Source organism: Monodelphis domestica, chromosome 1, assembly GCF_027887165.1.
Source record: "Monodelphis domestica isolate mMonDom1 chromosome 1, mMonDom1.pri, whole genome shotgun sequence".
Classification (NCBI taxonomy): domain Eukaryota; kingdom Metazoa; phylum Chordata; class Mammalia; order Didelphimorphia; family Didelphidae; genus Monodelphis; species Monodelphis domestica.
In genome coordinates this window covers 68,247,543-68,268,199 of record NC_077227.1, presented here as the reverse complement: position 1 = coordinate 68,268,199, position 20,657 = coordinate 68,247,543, and the positions used below count along the sequence as shown (strand labels likewise).

The following is a 20,657-nucleotide window of genomic DNA, read 5'->3' as shown; positions in this document are numbered from 1 at the left end:
ATTGGTAAATTATAATTTGCATTTTCTCTGTAATCCAGTCAAATCTCCACATTTTTGAATAATCTAGAGATTTTCTGTCCTTTGTTGGAATGCCTGCCAAGGCCTTAAGTGGATTCCTCAATCAGTCCAGGGTCAGAAGGGTCTAATTCTTGTGTTTTGATACTTTTCCTCATTACTAGGAGCTGTCATTGTTTAATAAATACATTCTGTTTCCATGACATCAAGTTAAGACAGTCTTCAAACCCATGGCCAACAATGCTGATATCAGAGCAAAATTACCAGAAATACCTATGCCAAGGCATAGTAGGTGTTCAATAAACATTTGAAAGAGAATGAATGAATAAGAGCTGTATTTTTCAGTCACAGGTGCACAAAAGGCTCAAAGAAAGGCAGAATGAAAGAATCTGCTAAATGCAAGGGACCTCAGAGCCTATTCTTTTTAGCCCAATATGAATAGGAATATTCCCTTTTTGATATCACTGACAAATGGTAATCTAGCTCTGCTGGAAGACTTTTGGTAATGGGAATCCAATACCTCAAGAAATAGTTCTGTTTTTGAATAGATTTCATAAGTAAGAAGCTTTTATTTATAACCAGGTGAAGTCTACCTCTACTTTATACCCACTGCAAAAAAGATGGGTCTCCTTTCCATTTAATGATATTCCTTTGAAGACCTGTATGTAGCTACAAGTCTTTCCTCTCCTCTCTTGGCTAAACATCCACAAGTTTTTCAAGTGATTTTCATAGGGGAAGGTCACCTCCTCAGAAGCTATACAATTTGTCAATGAAAAAAATGAATCTACTTGGGTTATCACCTCCTTTATTCTAGACACTGCTTCTACTCAACTGAGAAAGCCTCTCTTTGCTGTAGACTTTTTGTTATTGTTGTTATGTTAATCAACTGACTAAGACTGACTTTGTATTCCAATAAAACATCAAATTTATTATGAAAAATTTGTGGTCTAGTCAATCTTGACCTGTTCTATATTTCTGGAGTTAAGTATGTAAAATATCATGTGTGTGTGTGTGTGTGTGTGTTTAACTTCATAGTTATCCTAGATGAATATAACCTTATTAGATGCAGCTTCTCAAGATTTTTTCTTCATCCTGACTGTATCAGCCAACATGTCAACAAGCTTTGTCACCAGCATTATGAGCATCCTATCTCTGATTTCCATTCAAGTCAATGATAAAAAATGAAGTGCCTGAGACAAAAAGTTGAAGAGCTCACCTCTAAAAGGGGTCTTAAATTATCCTTCTAATGACCATTTTTTTGCCTCATTATTTCACCATAACCACGTTCACTTACATATACATCTGTATAGCTGTCTTAGACCAGTGATGTCAAACTCAAATAGAAATAAGGTCCGAAGAGCAGCTGGGTGGCACAGTGCCTAGTATACTGGGTTCAAAGTCATAAAGCCCTGCAATGCAAATGCTGCCTCAGACACCTACTAGTTGAATGACACCTGGCAAGTCACAACTCTTTTTGCCTTGGTCTTCTCATCTGTAAAGTGAGTTGGTGAAAGAAATAGAAAAACACTCTAATATCTTTGCCAAGAAAACCCCAAATAGAAACAAAATGAATCAAACACAACTGAAAATGACTAAATAATAAACAACAAAAATATATATGTAAGGATCCCTGCAATCTGTATATTGATTTAGAAAATCATATATGAATATAATCTATGTTCTATTATAGTTATAGTTATTCTGCTAACAATTTCCCAATTATATTTTGAACGTCCCACTCAGGAGTTCATTGGTAGCTATGTGTTTTCCACCTCTATCTTTGACTGTATCTCTCTATCTGATCTATGAGGATAACATGAGAACCCAAGCTATTGATCACCATATTGAATCACTCTATACCCTGCCATGTTTAAAATCAGCTTCTTGCTTTAACACTTAGAGGATCTATTTCTTACTTGGAGAGATAATATTTCTTATTGGATATAGTTATTGCTTTAGAGTAAGCTTGACTTGAGTTCCAGTCCCACCTATATACAACTCCAGGTAAGGCATTTCATGTATAAATCCCAGTTTCCTTATTGTAAAAGAGGGCATTAATATTTGTAGTTTTTAACATCCTATAATTGTTTTGATATTTAAATAAGATAACACAATTTAAAATACTTTGAAAAAGTGAAAAAGCTCTCTAAATGTCAACTCTCATTTTTCCTCTATTTGGTAGTCCATACATCCATTTGAAGAAGGCTATGGAAGAAGAAGAATTTCTTTTGGCCTAAGATGACTTTGTAATTGATCTCTTTTGTGATTCTACTTTTTTCTTTTAATTTTTGATATAGTAAGAAAAAAGAGAGAAGAATTTGTGGCTTTCATGCCAAAAATTCAAGGCTACTAAGATAACTTAAGTCAATTCTGTCTAAACATGAGGCTTATATTAACAATGTAGGGTTAATAACTGGTCTGGAGCTCTGATTTCAGCTATATGTCTCTATCTCTCTCTGTCTCTGTCTATCTATCTATCTATCTATCTACTATCTATCTATCTGTCTGTCTGTCTGTCTGTCTGTCTATCTGTCTATCTAGCAATCTGTCTGTCTGTTTGCCTATCCACTTAACCATGGAATGAAATGATACTTAGAGGAAGGATATAATAAAGATTTAAAAGTCTGGCCTTGGAGTCAGGAAGACTAGTTAAGTTACCTTGTTAAGTAACTTTGAACAAATCATTTGAATTCTCATTGTTTCATGCCCAAATTAAGACAGTTATAAATGGTTGTTAATCCCTATCTGTGGAATTTCCACACTAGGGTTACCTCACAAAGACAAAACCATAGGTTTGGACCAATTAAAATCCTGATACCATTAATTAGCTACCCAAAGAGAAGAAAACAAGACCAAAGGAAAAACATGACTTTAGATGAAATAATTCTCTAAGGAGCAGTTGGTACCATAGTAACCAATCTATAAGTGGAATATTTGCTTCGAAGTAGGCAACATTCTACTAAGAAATTCAAGTACACACACACACACACACACACACACACACACACACATCTTTATATAGAACTGAGATTACAAGAGAACTGCTCTAGGGACTTTTTTATATGTTAAGAAAGCCAGAGGCCATTAGAATATATATTTATAAATAGAAGGGAATTTAGAGATCATCTAGCCCATCCCACGTTATACAAATTAGCAAAATAACCCTCAGAGAAGTTAATTTAATTTTCCAAGGTCACAAAGGAATTAAGTAGCATAGGTAGAGTTTGAGATTGTGTCCTGCAAATCCAAATTCAGCAATTGTAGCAGAAGAAATATCTTGCAAAGGGATTCTCAATTTGGGGTCAGTGAACTTGTTTTTTCAATATGTGGGCACGTATGTATATATGTGTGTATGTGTATAATAGTATTTTAATATAATTGCATTCCTTGTTAATTCTATGTATCTTATTTTATGCATTTCTGCCTGCTATTTAGAGGAAGGTCTGTAGTTATCAGCAGGTTCCCTCTATTTAAGAAATCCTTAGCTAATCCATGCAGTCTGGTTTACTTTTTTCCCTAAAACAGGGTTAAGACTTAATTGTCCAGGGTATTAAGGCTTTAATTATTGATTTAGATTCTTGATCCCCTAAGCTCAGTAAAGATAAATAGAGGATGCTCAAAAATGACACACTCTGATGATTTGGGGTACCGCCAGGACAAATGGGAAGGCAACATTGTACAGTCCAAAAAAATCAAAAATATATCCTTTATGAAAAACCTTTCCACAATATTAAGTAAACTTCTTTGTTCTTAAATGTTAAATCATCCCAGAGCATCTCATTTCCCCCTACTAGACTAGCCTCAGTCAGTCCCAGAATAAAATTGGACTCTTCCACCATCATAGCAAGGAAATATAAAATATATAAACAGTAAGAAAAATATATTTTGAGAGAGAGAGAATGCAGTTAACTGGGAAAATCATAAAGGACTTTGTGGACAAGGCCATTGGGGAAGTTGAGCAACAAAGTCAATGAGTCAGGGAGTCACTGCTTGTCCCCTTTCTTATAAGGCCAGTGACATCACTCCTCCTGCATTCTGTTTAGCCAGGATTAACTTCAGTTGGGGTTCTTGAGTCCTGAATTCCAGACACACCACCTCTCCCATTTGGGGGAGCCCCTTCCAGAAGTCAGGTCCCCAGGTGCCCTTGTGGCATCTTAGTCACCTGACACGCTGGCACCCTGACTTCATGTTCATGCATGGTAAAGGTTACATTTTATATTAATTTCATACAACTGAAAAGGAATGGTCAGAAACCACAAACCAGAAGAGGACAATGTTACAGTAGGCAAAGAGCCTTTTTCTCATCTATAAAGAACTGCTAATAATCTTCATCTAGGACTAAGTATCAGAATGGGGTGACCTTTTCTCAGAAGGGCAGTTAAGCCAAAGACTGAAGGAGAGGTATTAAAGCAATCCTAAGAAATCCAGTAAGTTTTCGGTGACCTCATTCAGCTGTGTCTCTGTCCATGAAGAAATGAGATTGTTTTAAGAACTTTCTTCTTTTGGAAACTTGTAAATGTAATCTGACAAGCTGTAGGAACAATTTCACCTCATACAGTGAAGCAAAATCAAATAAGACCTTGCTAAAAGGACAGTGAAAAGGGGAAAGACTGAAAGAATTCTGGCCATGAAATCTGATCAAGAAAGGAATTAGAATGTTTCTGAAATTAAAAGGCAACATAACTAATTCATCTCACTTTCATTTATTAAATACTGAGTCCACATCCTATGTATATTTTTGCTACATATAGTGAATATTATATAAACTGTGCACTAGCTTTAAATGTACTACCTGGAAACCTGAAGAGAAGTGAATTTGTGATGAGAAAGCTTTCCCTTAATTTGGTAATGGCATTCAAGTATGTGATCATTTTCATATTTAATTTCCTTTTTTTAAATATCAGGACATTTCAAGGAAATCTACCCAATACACACATGCATTTCCAGTTTATAGCAAAGAATATATAATGAAGGGAAAAAAAAAACAAAACAAAGCAAAACAAAAACAAAAAAACACAGAACTGAGTGTGGAGAGATCTGGGTTCTAATAACTATGTGCTTTTATACTAAAAATTTCTCTTATCTTCAGTTTCTTTGTAAACTGCTGGGGTCTAGACACTCCTATGGCTCCTTCTAGCGCTACCCAGAAATTATTTCTTACAATTATTTTATTAAGTAATAAAGGATACTACTGAAAGATAATTTCAGATTTCTTCAGGCAATGAAAGTGCTGCCACAAGATTTTGAGATTTATTCTAAATAACTATATTGTTTAATTTCTAAAAGAGCTCAGAATCTTTCGAGTCTATTTCCTCATTTGACATAGGAATGGATCTTACATTCCTTGCTACAAAGCAGCTTCTAAATTGGAATAACTAAAATTGAGAATCTATGATTTATCTTCTATGGTAAACAAATCTGGCTTTAGCCAAATACATCTGGGGAGTTTCTTGAGTCCCTCATTAGGGTGAAAGGAAAAAAAAAGTCACTTTTAATTAAATGTAACCTGATTTATTCATCTAGATAGGGAAATCCCATGATCAAGCAAGTGATTTTCAGATCTTCAGGACAGGGATTAGGGAGGGACTGGACAATAATGCCCCACCTCCTCATTAGGCATTTTGCAATTAGATATGTTATGGGGAGGGCAGAAAAATAAGCTTCTAAAATTGTATTTAATGACTCAAGGTACTAGATGAATTTATCTGTGCTTACTGACAGAAACCTTAGATCACTGATTTATTATCTACCTGCAAATTAATCAATTGATTTTTCATAACTGGAACCCTGTCTCGTGGAAGTTTGATTCATTACACTTTGAAAATTCAGCAAGTGAATCTGCCTGTAACATATTTCTGGTCTTGGACTCCACAAGAATTACAAATGATTCAATTAAATTAAACTAAAAAGGGTCTATTGCATGTGTGGAGGGGAGAACAAAATGGCTCGTGTTTGGCTCTACAATTTTTCCTCCAAGTCTAATTCTTTAGATTAGATCTGAATTTGTTCTTGCAACACCCCCTGACTCATTGTCCCTATTGCTCAACTTCCAAAATTAGGAAAGTGACAAGGCTTAGCCATCTAGATGATTTGGATGTCTTCTTTTATGAAGAATATCACCAGGACTAAATAATATCATAAATATTTATGTATAATATGTGTATAGATATATATGTGTGTGTGAATATGCAGATATACTCATATAGACACATATGTATTCATATATGTACACAAAATTGTATATGTGTGTCTATATGTATGTATGTACACACATGTATATACATACATGAATGTGAACAAGTATCCACCCACATCCACAAGTCTTCTCTGCTGGGAGACCTTGCTATTCACTTGTTAAGTATATAACAGATGATATTAATTAAATCCTTTATCTTTTAGTTTGCCTCATGAATTTATTGATCTCTTAGATGAGAGGATTTGCTTCCCATGAGGGTCCTATGCCCCCTAGACAGAGATAACCATCCTCCCCCTCATTCCTTTCACAAAAAGCATATGCAAGTTTCAGGTAATACAAAGACAAAAAGAAGCCGATCTTGAAAGTAACTGGGGTTTGGTGTCACAAATATCCAGTACAAATCCTGTCTTTGCTAATTATTAATATCTGGAGCCTTGAGCATGTCACTTGGGATCATAGACTAAGAGCTGAAAATTTCCTAAAAGGCCACTGATTACAAAACATTTATATATATATACATATATATATATATATAAAGAAACTAAGTCATAGAGAGGTTAAATGACATGTCAACGTCATCCAACTAATAAGGAATTTAAATCAATATCTTTCTAAATCCAAATCTGGGCCTCCATTCTCCTACATCATATTATCTCAGTTTTGTGGTAGAAGTAGAGGTCCCCAAAGGTCTATTCCTACTTTAATTTCATAATCCTAAACCTAAATGAAATATAACATGCAGCAAAAATAAGCATAATGCAATTTCAAGAAATATGGAAATAAAAGAGAAATTTTATATTTTCTACATGAATCTGAAAAAAAAAGGAGCACTTGCAACTGAAAGGTGTAAGGGAAAAAATCATGAAAAGCTTCCTAAAAAAGGTAGAATTTGGGCTGATCCTGGATCTGAGCCTGAGAAAGTAGAGATGGTCATGGAAATTCATCTCAGGTCTAAGCAGCCTCTTCAGAGGTCCAGTCTTTTATAATATCATAATTCTTTAGTGTCATTTAGGTATACTTTTTTTTTATTAGGTATACTTTTAAGAGGTTACTTGAAACACATGCTCTATGTCAGTGTTGGTGTACCTTTTAGAGATCACATGCCTAAACTACACATTCAAGTTGCCTGTAAGCCCCCACACTACACAGAGAACAGAGGGAGGAAGTGCTCATATTGGTCTGCTGGGCAGAGGGGTGGGTCATGCAAAAATTGTCCTGAGACATGGGGGTGGGGGGGAAACGCTGGGGCACATGCCACATCTTCTCCACCACCACAGTCTATGTGATACTTTGGGAGTAAGAAAATCACCTCAACAGGGAATGCTGGGGATGGATATAGACAACAACTGAAAAAGAACAGAGAAATTTAAGAGAAGGGAATCTGGTAAGAACATAGAGGGAGGTGTCACATGGCTAATAGTCTTCCAACAGGATGAAGATTTGCAGCAACCAACACAAATACAGGCCCTTAATACTGATAAATGTTCCAAAGACAATCTGGGGCATTCCAGGGGCAGCTGTGAGCACAGCCCAATTTTCCTGTGCTGCTTCAAGGTATACTGTGAAGACCCAATATAACACAAGTTCTGCATTAATTAGAGGGAGTAGATCCAAGAAAAGCCAGGAATGTTCTTAAGGTACTAGTCAGAATCTGTTACATAAGAATGAAATATGGCATTTGAGAATGCAGTGAGGCTAGAAATGGCTTGTTGACTTTAGTTCAGCCTGAATGTCAATTGAACCATGATAAATAGGCTGGAGCTGGATCGCAAACACGCAAACACACACACACAAACACAGACACACATGCACGCACACACATGCATGCACACACACACTCTAAATACCAAGTTAAAGATTCTGTATTTTGTATCTCTAGAGACAATAGGAAGGCATTTACCTTTCTTTTTGATTGAAAAATACATTGTTAATGTTGGTTTCATTTTGGAGGGTGAAAGCATTCCTTTTAGGAAGAATTCTCCTTTCAAATACATTTTCCAAGTTTGTCCAATCTCAAAAAATCTGTTTAAGAGTCTCATAGTAAAATGAAGACAAGTTTAAGAAGAAATCATACACTGATATGCTAAGACATGCTATTCTTAGAAGCTACTATGGAACAATAAGCTAGTCTTAGAAACAAATAGTTACTAAAAGGAGGATCACTTTTGGCCAGGTTTCCATTCAAAACATTTTCCTTTTCAGTCTCTAATTTGCATTAGGGGATGAGGATGGTCCTTTTCATGATTCCAGGAGAGGCATGAAACCTGGAGAATTTTCTCTGTTAGATAGCTTCAGTAGGTTTATTGCAATTGTTCAACTTGCAAGTCAGGACCTCAACTGGTCACAAAGAATTGTATTTATAAAGGAAAGGAAACAATAATAATGACCAATACCACTACCACCAAATACTTACTCTATAACTAGAGGATAAAAAAAGGCTCAAAGCCTCATAGTTTCTAGTTTCCACAACAAATATTCCCCAATATTACATTCCTTTCATATCTCTTTATTTATGTACATGTCACTTCCTCTAATAGAGAGTAAGCTTCCAGAGGGCAAGGATTGTTTATTTATTTATTTTTTTGTATTCTTGTTCACAGAACATTGGGTACTACATCATAAATTCTTAATAAATGCTGGTTACTGGATCAATTGACTCTAAAATCTTGTATTATGAATAAATGATAGTCCCTTGAAAACTGATTCTACTCTTCCCATTTTGAGTCTGTTTGCCATTCTCCTTTCCAGTCCTCTTCGTTATCCTGTCCTCTTCCAGGGGGGCTGACATCTTCTACTTAAGATTCAGGACCCTCCAAATATTATGAGGGAGAGTATAGAACAGTGATGGTGAACCTTTTAGAGGCTGTGTGCTATGTCCTATCCTACCACAGACTATGCTGTACCCTTTCCCCCCCAGACCTAGTGCCAACCGCAATCCTCCTCCTCCACATTGCCTTACCCCAGACAGGGGAGGGAGAAAAGGAGGTGAATGGCTTGGGCACTCTGCTCAGGGGAGGGAGAACTTCTACTGTGTTGCTAGGCAGAGGCACAGAAGAGAGGTGGATGGGAGTAGCTCTGTCTGAGTCTCTCTGCATTTCTAGTAACTAACTCTGGTGGGTGAAGGCACACATGCCCACAAAGAGGTCTCTGGATGCCATATTTGGCACCAATGCCATACGTTTGCCATCACAGATATAGACGCTACCCTCAAGATTGGCTCAGTGAATACAATTCTATTGTCACATCATAGTATCAGGCATAAAGAAACAGTGAAATGTCACAGCAGCTAGAGTTCTGGGACTAAAGTCAGAAAGGCCTCCTCTTCACATACATCCTCATCAACTTACTAATTGTATGGCCCTTGATGAGTAACTTTTTTTATTCTTGTATTAGTTTCCTTAACTTTAAAACAGGGTTAATAATAGCCCTTATTTCAGAGTATTATGAAGATTAAATGAGAATATTCCTAGAACTCTTAGCACAGTGTTGGTATATAATAGGTACTTAAATGCTCATTCCCTCTCTTTCATCCTGATAAAAAATATTATGCTATATATATGATAATTAGTATTATTCCATAATCCATTATTTTCCTCATTTTGTCAAAACTCTCTCAAAAAGAAACTTCTCCCCATCAGTACTAAGCCACATTGAGGAATACAGTCTCAGGGTATCTGCTTGCTTAAAATGAGATTCCTCCCCTTCTGTTTATCCTGTAAACTGAGCATTAGCTTGGGCTATGCTCTCCCATGGGGATGACTCTATATTCCTTGCTTCTCATTTTCAAAGTTAGGATTGACTTGTTCTCTCAGGGGACTTGGTAAAGGGAGAGGAAACCGAGAATTTTTTTTTTTGTTTTTTCTAGCCAAGATTGCTAAAGGCAGCTGGGTCTCATCAAGCAAGTAGTATTCTTCAATTGCTACAAGGAGGTGGTATGATTAGCTATGCCTAAAAGCCAACTGGCTTTCCCCTAGCTACAAACTAATCCTATCACTTGAGGATTACTTCTACCTCCCAGTAATGATATAACAAGGAGAGTACAAGAGATCTCCCAACCTACCTCATTAACATGTATACAATTATGATTGTCTTGGTTTTTTCCAGGGAAGGGTGAAATGATGTCATGCCAGGCCAATCCGAAGGAAGAAACATCTAGGTTTAAAAGATCCCCTAAGTCCTCATTCTTGATCTGGTCATCAAGAGACTACTGATCCAATTTGTTGTTCATTGCTAGCCTAACTAATAAATTGATCCTAATTAGCCCTGGCTTATCACTGAGGTTCCAGTACAGCCTGTTTTACTAATAATTCATATATCATTTTTACTCAAATGATAACTTTCCCTGGGGAAGACTGTGCTTTAAATTCAGTACAAAATATATATCTAAGTGTCAGTCTACCAAATGAGGCATTTGCTCTGCTGTGGTCTATCTCTGTTTTAGCTAGATACCTTTGCAGGCAGAGCCATACCCTTGTTTGAGGAGGTCCTCTCATATGGCTAAGCACCCTTGGCAAGGATGCAAGTGTACCCAGGGGGACAGAAATTGCTGCCAAACCCAATGATAGTCCAGCTTTGGACTATAAAGTTGGGTATCATTTTTTCCCCCCATGGAGGTCTAGAATGTTATATCAGAATGCATTGATGTGGAATCAGAGGACTTAGGGCATATTATAACAGTGGATAGAGTGCTGGACTTGGAGTTGTGAAGGGCTGAGATCATCTCAGATACTTGCTTACTTTGTGATCTGGTGTCTTCCATTTGATCCTTCTGTCTTTGTCTGTTACCTCATTTTTAAGTAAATAGTGCTGGATTTAATGGCCTTAAGTTATCCCTTTGAATTCTAAATCTATGATCTATCATCTCATTTTTGCCATTAAGTAGCTGTGGAATGTTGAACAAGTCACTCACTCTATTTTCCACATATGTGAAATGAAAAGGCTTCAATAGATGTTTTCTAAGGTGTTTTATTATTATTTTTCTTTATAAATGGAAAACTGGAGTAGCTACTTTTCAAAGTATGTCTTAACTCTCCTCTTAGGTATCTGATTACCTACACTAGATTGGAGAAGGTATTTCCAATCCTATTAAAATTGATTCAAAATTTTAAGACATGATTCAAAATATAAAAATCTCAGTAGGCTACTCAGAGAAAAATCCTGCTTATTCTACAAATCGTGCACAAAAATAGTTTTAGCAGCAGCAATTAATACATTTAGGCATTGAGGCTCTACCTCGATTTTTCCTCAGTCATAAGGTTCCTGGATGGGTAGGCCAGATTTGTTCATGGTAGCTCACCTCAACCTCAGCACCTTAAACAATTGAAATTTTATAATGATTACTAGGATGCTACTGATTTTTCTTAGCTTGGACTTTCCCTTCCCAACTAGTCCTGTGTATATCATTGTTATAGAACAGAGGGCCTCTCAACTATATTAAAGCCCTGGGCTGTACATCCTGATATTTTTCTTTGTTATAAAACTGTAGAAAGGAAAAATATAGAAAACTCTACGACTTCAAAAAAATCAATTATATATCTTGCAGCTTGAGAATAATGCTTTCATTATTTTGGACTATCAGGTTTTAACCAACCTAAATATCAATGAGGAAATGGTTCTAATGGTATGAATTCAATCCAGACGTCATTGATGTGGGGACTCAGTGGACTAGATGATCTCTAAAGTCTCCTTCAGTCTCAAATTATAATACCTGAATTTGAAATTCTTTAGGAGATGAAACAGTACATATTTGATTCTAAGTAAGCATAAGTACCTACCAAAAGCTTCCTGTCAGTATTCATGTTTGTTAATTTGTCATTAGACAAAGAAGAAGAAATTCTATTTAGTGTAGCTCTTTCCTTTTTTCTAAATACTCCTTTCATCTTTTCTTAATATTCAAATCTAGGAGAGAAATGAAGTGTGCCCTTTGTTAAATTAAATTATTAATTAAAATTAATTAATTTTAATGGCCTTAATTAAAAAATAAAATTATTAAAATATTAATTAAAATTGCTAAAATGAATAATACTACAGGGGGCAAACAATATAACCTTTTCCAAAGAAATGCTATAGAATATAATTAATATTTCTCCTAAGAGTACATTTTAGAATGAAAAAAGTGTCTTGTAGCTCTAAATTTAGTATACAAGTATGGTCAGTGAAAATTCTTTATCAGACCCTGAAGACTAATCATTTATATTAGAGATGAATGGTTTTCTCAAAGTGCAATAAACATATCTTCTGTGGCATACACAGGTTGAACTGATGAATCTTTTCAGGAATTTAAATAGTATCTAAATCAAGAGCTATTAAAAATTTCCAAGTGTCATTGACACTTAAGACTTTCAGATGAAGACTATGGGTAGATTTCAAGAATGTTCTTAAGTAATTTTAAAAACAATAATTTTCACTTAGAGAATAACTAGAAGATGGAATTTTTTCCAGGTTCAGAAACTCCCTGAAAGCTATCCATTGAGTTCAGGCTTAAGATCTTTGACCTAGCCAGACCTTACAATTTTACAAATGAGTTAAATGAAATCCTTCACCTAATTTGAAAAAAAAAAATCATCCAAAAGATAAAGGATCACAAATAATGGCAGTATTGATAATTATGAGTATAGTGAAGACAATTACATAAAGATTTTAGATGATAATTATAATAAATCTTACTGCCTTCAATAAAGAGCTTGTGTTAAAATACTACTTATTCCTTACTAAGACTAAATGAAGTTAGATAAATCACTTCACATTTCTTGGCCTCTGTTTCTCTGTAAAGGTTTTGACAAGATGGTCTTTAACAATTCCATCTCTTAATCATCTGTTAATGATTTTGCTAAAATTGCTAATATTTGAAACATTGTTATATCACAAATCATGCTTACTTATCCTTAGAACATTGCTGTTCCTACTGATATCCCTGAAGGTCTCATTTTAATATTTCTTTTTGTTTACAATTAATTTATAATGGATATTATGAAACATTTGGTCCAAAAATCATTATGTTCCAAGCATCAAGGGCTCTTTAGTCTTTGAGGTGAAAACTATGAATCCTATGTCAGAATAATGTTCTTAAGTAATAACACAGACTCATAAATTTCACTTAGGGATTAGCAAAAAAAAAAAAGATGGAAAATTGTCAGATCCAAATTCAGGGAATAAAGCTTATTTTAGCAATATTTCTAAGAATTAATCATTCAAATAAAACTTCCCAATTTTAATTGTATCACATATATGATTATATTCTCAGTTTTGTCCCACTTCTATTCTTTAATCTTTTTATTCCATGCTTTTAACAAAACAATGGAAAGGTAGCATGTGTGATGAACTGTCTTCAGAGTCACAAAGAACTGGGTCCAAGGTTTCTGGTGTGTGTGAAGGAAATTTATCCTCTGCCTTTTCTGGGGCCACTTACCTGATCAGTCTAAACTTGACCCAGAGGGGAGGATTGTGTGAAGGTGACTTAGGTCACCAGGATATAATGGCAGGCCGAAAAAGGCAGCAATAGAGGCAAGAGATCACGAGAGAAGGGGCATGGTGATATCCCATGAACTGGCCCCTATACTGGCCCTCTGGATGGCCCATGCAAAATAGAAAGCCACATTTGGCTCCCCAGAAGTGATGTGTAATAGTTACTGGGCAGAGAAAAAGTTTGATAAATTGGGGCAAGAGTGGGATTTTGCTCTCTTCTCTTCCATGTTTTTTGATGGCTGGATTTCCTATGAGCATGGCTAGGGGGCCCTAATGGAGCAGCAAAAACAAGTTTAACATATATATGTATCCTATTTTTCCATTTTCCCCCATTACTTTTGATTTAATAACATTATTAATTTACTTCCAGTCTCATAATTTTCCCTCTTACAGCTGACATATAGGTAGAGTGTGATCCTGGATGACTACTATAACTTCTGAACACCTAAAGTAAATTTCTAGAACTGTAAATTATAATTGTAGGTATGTAAGCAGTAGAGGGAGTTTGTTGCCAAGAAGCTTTCTACACCAAGAAAATCACAGTTCTAGATAAAATAAATAAAGTAAAAAAATAATAGCACCTCAAAATTGGAAGGGGAGGCAGAGATCATCTTATTCATCTCATTTCCTCAAACCCTCAATCTGTCTATAGCATTAATGATAAATGAGAATAGCCTCTAGTGAGAGGGGAGTCATTATCTCTTGAAACAATACTTTCTACTTGTGGGCAGTTCTAACTGTAAGAAGGTTTTCTCTATGTTCATGGAGAATTTAGCTCTTTACAACTTTTACACATTGCTTTTACACTTCCCTCTGGGGTCAAGAAAACCAAGTGTAATTCCTCTTCTACAGGTTACTTTCAAGCACATCATGATAAGGATGATTACCTCACACCCACAATTCCAGGTTTTCTCTGGGAATGTACTTTCTCTTCATACCCACTTCTGAAAATCTCTAGTTTCTTTTCAAGCTCAAATCAAGAGACACCTTTTACAAAATGCCCTTCTAGATTTATCCATTTGCTTAGTGTCCCTCCTTCTTCCCTCTAAATATGTATAAATAAGTAACATATGTGTGTGTGCGTGTATATATATAAATATATATAAATAAAATAAAAATATATAAATATATATATATATATACATATAGAAAATTTTGTGTTGACCCCTGTACCTAGTAGGTTTTTTTATTTTTCTAAATACATTATAGGCTCCTTGAAGGCCATTTCATTAAAATTGCCAGTCCTTATTGGTTTTGGTTTTACTAGTTATCAGGCCAGTGGAGGAAAAAAAAATCCTTTCTACTTAGGCTAGATTTTTCCATTCACCTTAAATCAATATAATAAGATACTTTGGTTTGATTGTACTCCAAGGTTTTTGATATAAACTAGTAGGGAAAATTTCTTGTCTGTTGATTAAATTGTGCCTCTGCCCCCATTCAGAAGCATGATAATATTTATTACTTCAATCAAATAGCTCTATACTAATACTTAAAGGTTTACTATTCTAGATCTGCATTTTAACATTAATATTCTAATTCCTAACCAAAAGCTCATTTCCTGGAAGCTATCCACTGAGCTTCATTCAAACTTGTTTATGGAGAAAATTTGGCAACAGACAATGTATATACTTTAGGTTCCCCTCAACCAGTGTTACAGTTGATACTGTGTATTTAGATATCTTTCTGAAATACTTGTGATTCAAAAATCTTTTTTTCAAGTGTAAAATAAATTTGGGTTTGCCCTTTGCCAAGGATATTTATCAAGAAAGTCTGACTATATTCTATTATTTGTGGAGAAAAATTGAAAAGTAAAATAGCTAATAAGTAAACTAATATTTTGCTATACTTGATTAGTTACTTCAAACATTGTTTTAATAACAATAAGGACAATTTAGCTTCATATATTTAATTATATGGAGATAATCTGATAAAGCCATTGGAAATCTCACCTTGGAATAAGGACTCAAGCCTGTGGCCAGTCTGACCTATTTTGTTAACACTTGTATGAATCATCATTAATAAATTGATTTCAAAAAGAGTATGTATCTCAATTTTTATTTCTTGTATTTACTCAAGATATCTTCTAAAACTGAAAAATTGAGACCTGTAGTGGAAAAGTAACTTCCCTAGGTCATGTGGCTAAGAAAGTATGAAGTCTAAACTCAACCTCTGGAACTCTGAATTGAAATCCAGTTTGTTTATCAAAACAAAAACGGAAAACTCAAATATATTCCTCTGATATATAATCATCCTAATTTAAAAGTATACTAATGCAGCACTTTTTTTTTTTCTGACAGGGATATGAATTAGAGTGACCTCTGAATTTTACCAAGCTTTATTCTTCTGAAGGAGAAATGCAGCTTGGGGGGAAAGAAATATTGCTCAATAATGGGCAAATGATTTCAAGCAGATATGCTGAATTGTATTCAGTTAAGATATTTTTAACAACTTTTACAAGAAAGAAAAAAGGAAAGGAAAAAAATTTTGAAGTCAAAAGTTAATGAATAAATACAATATGTTGAGCTTCTAGTATGATTATGTATAGATTATTGAATTAGAAGTTAGGACGCCTAAATTCCAGGGCAGATTCTGGCACTAAGTTCTTCTTGAACTTGGATAAGACAATTAACTTCTCTGATTATTAATTTACTTCACTTCGTCCTAAAAAAAGGCTGGAATAGACCATTTCTAATATTTCACAGATCTCTAATAGGAATAATTTAAACCTATATATCCACATTCAATTTAATTCAATAACCACTTAATGTATAAAAGAACTACTATGTAAGAGTTACTGTCTGGATTAAATAATTTCATATTTATGTATTTATACATATAGGGCTGATACTTAATTTTTGAACGATTACTTGCTTGTCCAAAAATTGATGTATTTTATGCTTCAAAAATATTTTAAATGACTTAAATATACTGGTAAATTCCAGTGTCAGTGAAATCCAACAAATATTTAAGAAACGTTTATTTTGTATAAGAAGGCACAACAAACATTAAACAAATATGTACCAACTCTTCAAAGAGTTCATACTGCTTTGTAGACATAGCAAATCCTCACTTGAATATAAATCCCTTTCACATTAAAACAAAAAAGTCTGCTTTTAAAAATAATTTTAAAACATATGGTTGTTTTACTTAATATATAAAATATATAATTTTAATGTATATAGTTATGCAAGCAAAGGATAAATATTTGTCAATAGAGGTCCTACCAGTCCTTCATTAATTGAGCATAAAACAAAAAACATAATTATCCTTTTAACTTTTGAATTAGCAATTTGGGAGCAACATTTCAAAATCTTATATCAAAATGAAGTAAGCAAAAGCAGTTGGTTCCAAAGTTAGCTTAACCTTAAAAGTATAAAATATGTTTACACGATTTAGTTAGCATATTTAATGCATTGATTCAGTTCCATTTTCATTCTGGCATGTAAAAATGTCAAATAATGTGGATCTGAATTAATAAGATTTTATGTAGTAATCAAGTTGACACAATGACCTATGTGGGGTCAAGTTCTTCAGCCTTCAGTTTTATTATCTAGCAAATGTCAGAGCCAACACTCATGCCCAGGCATTATGACTTGAAGATCAATTCTCCTTCCACTACATGCTACAATGTACAAGAAAAAATAATACAGCAAACTATAATAAATATGCCTCTGTTAGCCCAAGGAAGTTTGTGTTTGTTTGTTTTAGAGCCAGACTGATTCTCAGTGCTCCTCTCCTCATTTTATAGATGAGGAAATTGAAGGAAAAGTTTTCTAAAGATCCTACCCAAGGGACAGTGAGGTATCTAAAAAAGTCCTGTGGAGAATTATTTAGCAAAGGTAAAAATCACCCAATAATTTACTTGTTGGTAGAGTATAAAGTACAAATAATGAGTTAAAAAAAGCAGAATATGAAACTGAGTCTTTAAAAATCCATTTCTTTTTCCACTTAGCTACATTTTCTCCAGAGGAATTATTAGGTACCAGAGGCAGGTACCACATGCTTATTTTTTATAATCAGAAGGCTATTTCAATAGTATATTTCACTTGAGCAGTGTGTGGTAGTATTCAATTTGGAATTTGAGCAGTTACTAGAACTAGTGAATGGGAAAGAGAGAAATTTCCACTTGACTCAAAGCAAGAGCCCCTAGGCTAGGTGCCCTCTCATCCATCTTTCAGTAGATTAAAAAAAAAATCATTCATTACACATCACAGCAAGAGACTCTTCTTGTGTCTTGGTCTTTATCATGGAATATGATTGCTCATTAAGTGCAGTATAGAAAGAAGAAGAAGGAAAAAAAAATCTTTGGACATACTTGGATCTGACAGGATGGAATCGGTTTTCGGCAAAAACTGATCACAGCGGACTCCTTGGTAGCCTTCTTTGCACCTGAGGAAGGGGATAAATGACAAACATACACATGGGATAGTGAAAGTTTAGGCTCCTCACATCAATGAGCATCAGGAATATGGGTACCAATTATTCAAGTGATTTTTAAAATTATAGCCTGTTCAGTCTTATGCACTAGTAGGAAACCAGTTAATTTTGTCTCCCAGCTGAGAGAATTAGAGAAGAAGTCATATTTTGTGCACAAGGGCTATATTTTGATTTGGAGGTTTGATGTAGGCTTAGAGCATGTATTTCATTATAACCCACTATTTATAATGACTTTATTTGTTGGTTGTTCCACTTACTATGAATGAGACCATGGGGAACCCACAGTCACTTAAACTCACTGAAACCCAGCTTCCTCATCTGTAACATGAATCATTTGAACTAGATGGCTGCTATAGTTTAGTCCAGCTCTGAATCGGTGACTATGAAAACTAGGTCAAAAGAAATCTAGGTCTCTTTACACAATATACATCCTTCAAAGTGTACACTTTGGGGATGGTTGTTTGTTTTTCCAATTTATGTGGAAAGGGCATTAGAGAATCTGGAGTGACTTAAAAGAGACCTTTGGTAGGTTATTTTGTAAAACTGAAAATCATCCCTTAATGAATCTGTTTTCTAGTAGATAAAGTGTTAAACTTTGAGTCAAGAACAACTGGGCAAAAATCCCAGATACTTGTTAATTATTTGGCCAATAGAAAATCACTTAACTTCTGAGTGTCAGTTTCCTTATCTGTAAAATAAGGATATTAATCGTATCTGGAATCCAAGTTTGTTATGAGGACCAAATGGGATAAAATATGTAAATATATAAAATCTAATTCTCTTCCATCAATTTATTTACATGCGAATAGTGGCTCAGAGATGTTAAACAACTGACCCAATGTTATCCCCTTATATGGGTCAGGACAGATTCCAAATAATGTCTCATGATTCAGAGGCCCTTTATTAAAATGAATACTTTTTCTAATGGACCAAACAATCTGATTATTAAATTAATTATTTTCAAGTGGAGCCAAATCTTATTGTGGGACAAATGATTTTTGAATCTCTTCTTCCCATGTATAAAGCAAAACTCCCTAGAGGCAGCTAAGTGGATTGATAATCAGGTCTAGAGATGGGAGGTCTTGGGTTCAAATTGATATCTCAGACTCTTCCTAACTATACGAACTGGGCAAGTCTTTTAACCTCATGACAGCCCACAACTCTTCCGCCTTGGAACCAATATATGGTATTGATTCTAAGACAGAAAGTAAGTTGCTTTTTTTATTTCTAATCAAAATGCCAAAAGGGGATGCTCAGATTTTATTTCAGAAAGAAAAATGTATATAAATTAATACATTAGCTTATACAGTCTGAGCTTGGGGAGGGGGTAGTAGGTATTCATCTGGCTTCTCCGAAGGCCAAGAAAAGGGAATTTAACTGGAAAGCTGAGCATATAGCCTCAGCTTAGCTATGCCACTGGGGATCACCATCCATTCTCTCAGCTTTGGCTCCTTGACTGTCTCTGACAAGTGCAGCACATTACAATGACCTGTCAGTGGGAAAAATAGGAGTGGAGGCTGAGAACACCTTGTCTTTGAACGATTCCTTAAAATGGAAGGTGGCATTTAATGGGCTTCTTTCTGCTTAATCTGTGCTGCTTGAGTTAAGAATGGTTGCGCCTGCAGTTTGCTCTTGGAATAAATTTGCCCTCCTTATAGCAGCAGAAATTAGACCTTTGCAATAAAGGCTTAGGGAAAAAAATTAGGTTGTTCAAGATTTATGAAATATGGAGAGGAATTGAAAAGGGCCACTGCATTTAAAATTGCATCACTAAATTCTTTCCTTAGAATACATTTTGTTTTCTGTGCATAACAAACTATTAGAGAAAGCTTATTTCTATGGTGGCAGCTGAAAAAACGACATCAAGGTAATTTTTCTAGTTTTTATTGTGCACCAAAAGGCAATTTCTGTAAATGAGTGGCAAGCTCTTAAACATCTTTTCAAGCATGGTACTCCAGAAACCTTTGGCATTTTTCATCACAGATAGGGAGTCAATGTTGTTGATGTATGGATATTCTAGAGACCAAATAGACAGTTATACATGTTTGAGCAGCCACATAGTCTCCTAATCTTTTGTTATTCACCTAAAGAACTCATATGAAAGGAGGTAACCTATCACTGCTTCCAACAGAAGGAAAAAAAAGCATTTGATGGGGAAACTTTTCTAAAAAAATGTTATTCTTGTTTTCTGAAAAGTGCACAAATAGATGTTGATCACTTTGTTTGTTAGCCTGAACTTGTAGAGAATCATTCATAGATAAAGCATTTTTAATTTCAACTAATTGCAGTGGCAAGGTTAATGCCCTCTGTGTTCAACACTGCTTTATTTCTCTTTCTGTAGAATTTTGATTTCATCAAATGAGGGCCTCTAATGGATCACTGCTTTGTTTTAAAAATCATTGTTTCTTGGATTTAATGATAGTTTTTAAAGGACTTTCAAGTGTCAACATGGAATCTAGCAACCCCAAACTTGTAGCCTAGTGGGATCTGGTGAACCCCAAGTTTATAGGTTGGAGACCCCAAAGTTTGTACTTAATACCTGTTC

General features: G+C 34.9%; 1 protein-coding gene across 2 annotated transcripts in view; it reads right to left on the bottom strand.

The window, feature by feature from the left end:
• The window catches only part of NRG3 (neuregulin 3), a 1,175,669-nt gene that overhangs the window by 295,067 nt on the left and 859,945 nt on the right, over positions 1–20,657 (bottom strand). For both annotated transcript variants that reach the window (XM_001365491.4, XM_056800197.1), the window contains exon 3: positions 17,991–18,064. In XM_001365491.4, coding sequence (XP_001365528.1) covers positions 17,991–18,064 — 74 coding nt within the window. The remainder of the gene's footprint in view (positions 1–17,990; positions 18,065–20,657) is intronic.